This window comes from Amphimedon queenslandica, unplaced genomic scaffold (assembly GCF_000090795.2).
Source record: "Amphimedon queenslandica unplaced genomic scaffold, v1.1 AMPQUscaffold_11411, whole genome shotgun sequence".
NCBI lineage: Eukaryota > Metazoa > Porifera > Demospongiae > Haplosclerida > Niphatidae > Amphimedon > Amphimedon queenslandica.
Window position 1 is genome coordinate 7,297 of NW_003548347.1, and position 1,429 is coordinate 8,725.

The 1,429-nt window shown below is 30.3% G+C and overlaps 1 protein-coding gene across 1 annotated transcript; it reads left to right on the forward strand.

The window, feature by feature from the left end:
• Positions 1 to 6: 6 nt before the first annotated feature.
• LOC109589348 (uncharacterized) lies at positions 7 to 1,141 on the forward strand. The gene is made up of 6 exons (XM_020005449.1): positions 7 to 113; positions 241 to 289; positions 338 to 396; positions 455 to 712; positions 780 to 831; positions 974 to 1,141. The coding sequence occupies exons 3-5, from the start codon at positions 369 to 371 to the stop codon at positions 827 to 829; spliced, it is 336 nt and encodes a 111-aa protein (XP_019861008.1). The 5' UTR covers positions 7 to 113; positions 241 to 289; positions 338 to 368; the 3' UTR covers positions 830 to 831; positions 974 to 1,141.
• Positions 1,142 to 1,429: the final 288 nt, after the last annotated feature.

Below are 1,429 nucleotides of genomic sequence, written 5' to 3' on the forward strand. Positions count from 1 at the left end.
TACTAATGAGGTGTTTATCAAGTGTGACACTACTGGTTATTGGAAATTATCAGATCCTCAATGTTATAAATATTGGTCCTGGTTTATAGATAAGCCAAATAGTACCCTGGAAGGTGAGTATGTATGATGAATCATGTCTAACTTGCAAGCTTTATGATACCTCATACACTTTTGCACGTATTCCAAAGGATATATATACAAGGTGTTATTTTGTGTATTTAGTTTATAATTTTATAACAGATAAAAGAGATTTCACAAATGGCATTGGAACAGAAGAAACTGATGTAAAGTAAGTAATATCTAGTAATCACAATTGTTGTATTAAATATTGGTATAGCATAGCAGCATCTGAAAAAATTTCTGGTACTATGAAACAAAAACATGTTCTTAGTGGAGGTGAAAATTATAAACATTACTCTTTTGTATTTTATTATTTATGAATCCTTTATTATAGACAAGGAGCTTAATTTAGATGCAGTCACACGAATATTTGGTTCTTCTGCTCACCATTACATGCTAATAGGGAATGGATTGGGTGTAAGGACGGCTGATCTGATGCCAATACCAGGAACAGCAGATATCAATTCCAGATATGTATTCCAGAGGTGGTTTGAAGCCAACAGAAACATCAGTTGGAATACATTAATAAAACTTTGTGATAATTATCCTGATGAACTGGGCAAAGCAAAGTCTGAACTTCTGAAATATATAGGTAAGAAACTTAATATTGTAAATGTGTGTGTGTGTACACGTCAGTAAAAGTTATCTCAATACATTAGGTCAGTCTCCTGATAGTGCCAGTTCAGATACTCAACAGTTGCCAAACTGAAGGTACAATTAGCATGCATAACATGCATTGTACTCCTAAAATTGCTTTTATTACTCATAATTATTAGTTCTAACTTTGTTCGCTTTATGTACTATTTATACATTTTTATGTTTATGCGCTTTATTGTATCTTTACTTTATATAGTGAGTCAGGCAAAGTGAGAAAAAGAAACACAAGAATAATGACATTAAATTTAATTAAGAGTAGAATTTTTGTGATTACAATATATACACTAGCTTTTGTTGCTTAAATAATTACCATATTATTAGCTTAGCTAGCTCTGTCTTACTAGGTTTATTGGCACATTATTAGTACAACTACTCACTATAAAACAAATTTTTTATTGTTACATGCCAAGTTTAAAAGTACATGTACATTATAATGATTTATTTTTTCTTTTTGTGTGTGCGTGTGCAGAAAAATTAATTTTTAAGTTTGAATTTAAAAAACTGAAATTTTGATCATTTGATGCATGTATCATTCCAGAAATATATTTTATTTTCTGATACATATTGATGTTTTTATGCTGTGTAGAAAGCTTGATCTTATTCTGACGTCAAATTTTAAGTTATGGCCATTTTGTGCTCACAACTATTGTGC

Coding starts and splice junctions, on each gene's coding strand:
- LOC109589348 (XM_020005449.1), top strand. CDS start 369: ATGAAACAAAAACATGTTCTTAGTGGAG. Junction 397..454: donor AAAACATGTTCTTAGTGGAG/GTGAAAATTATA, acceptor CCTTTATTATAG/ACAAGGAGCTTAATTTAGAT. Junction 713..779: donor TGAACTTCTGAAATATATAG/GTAAGAAACTTA, acceptor TCAATACATTAG/GTCAGTCTCCTGATAGTGCC.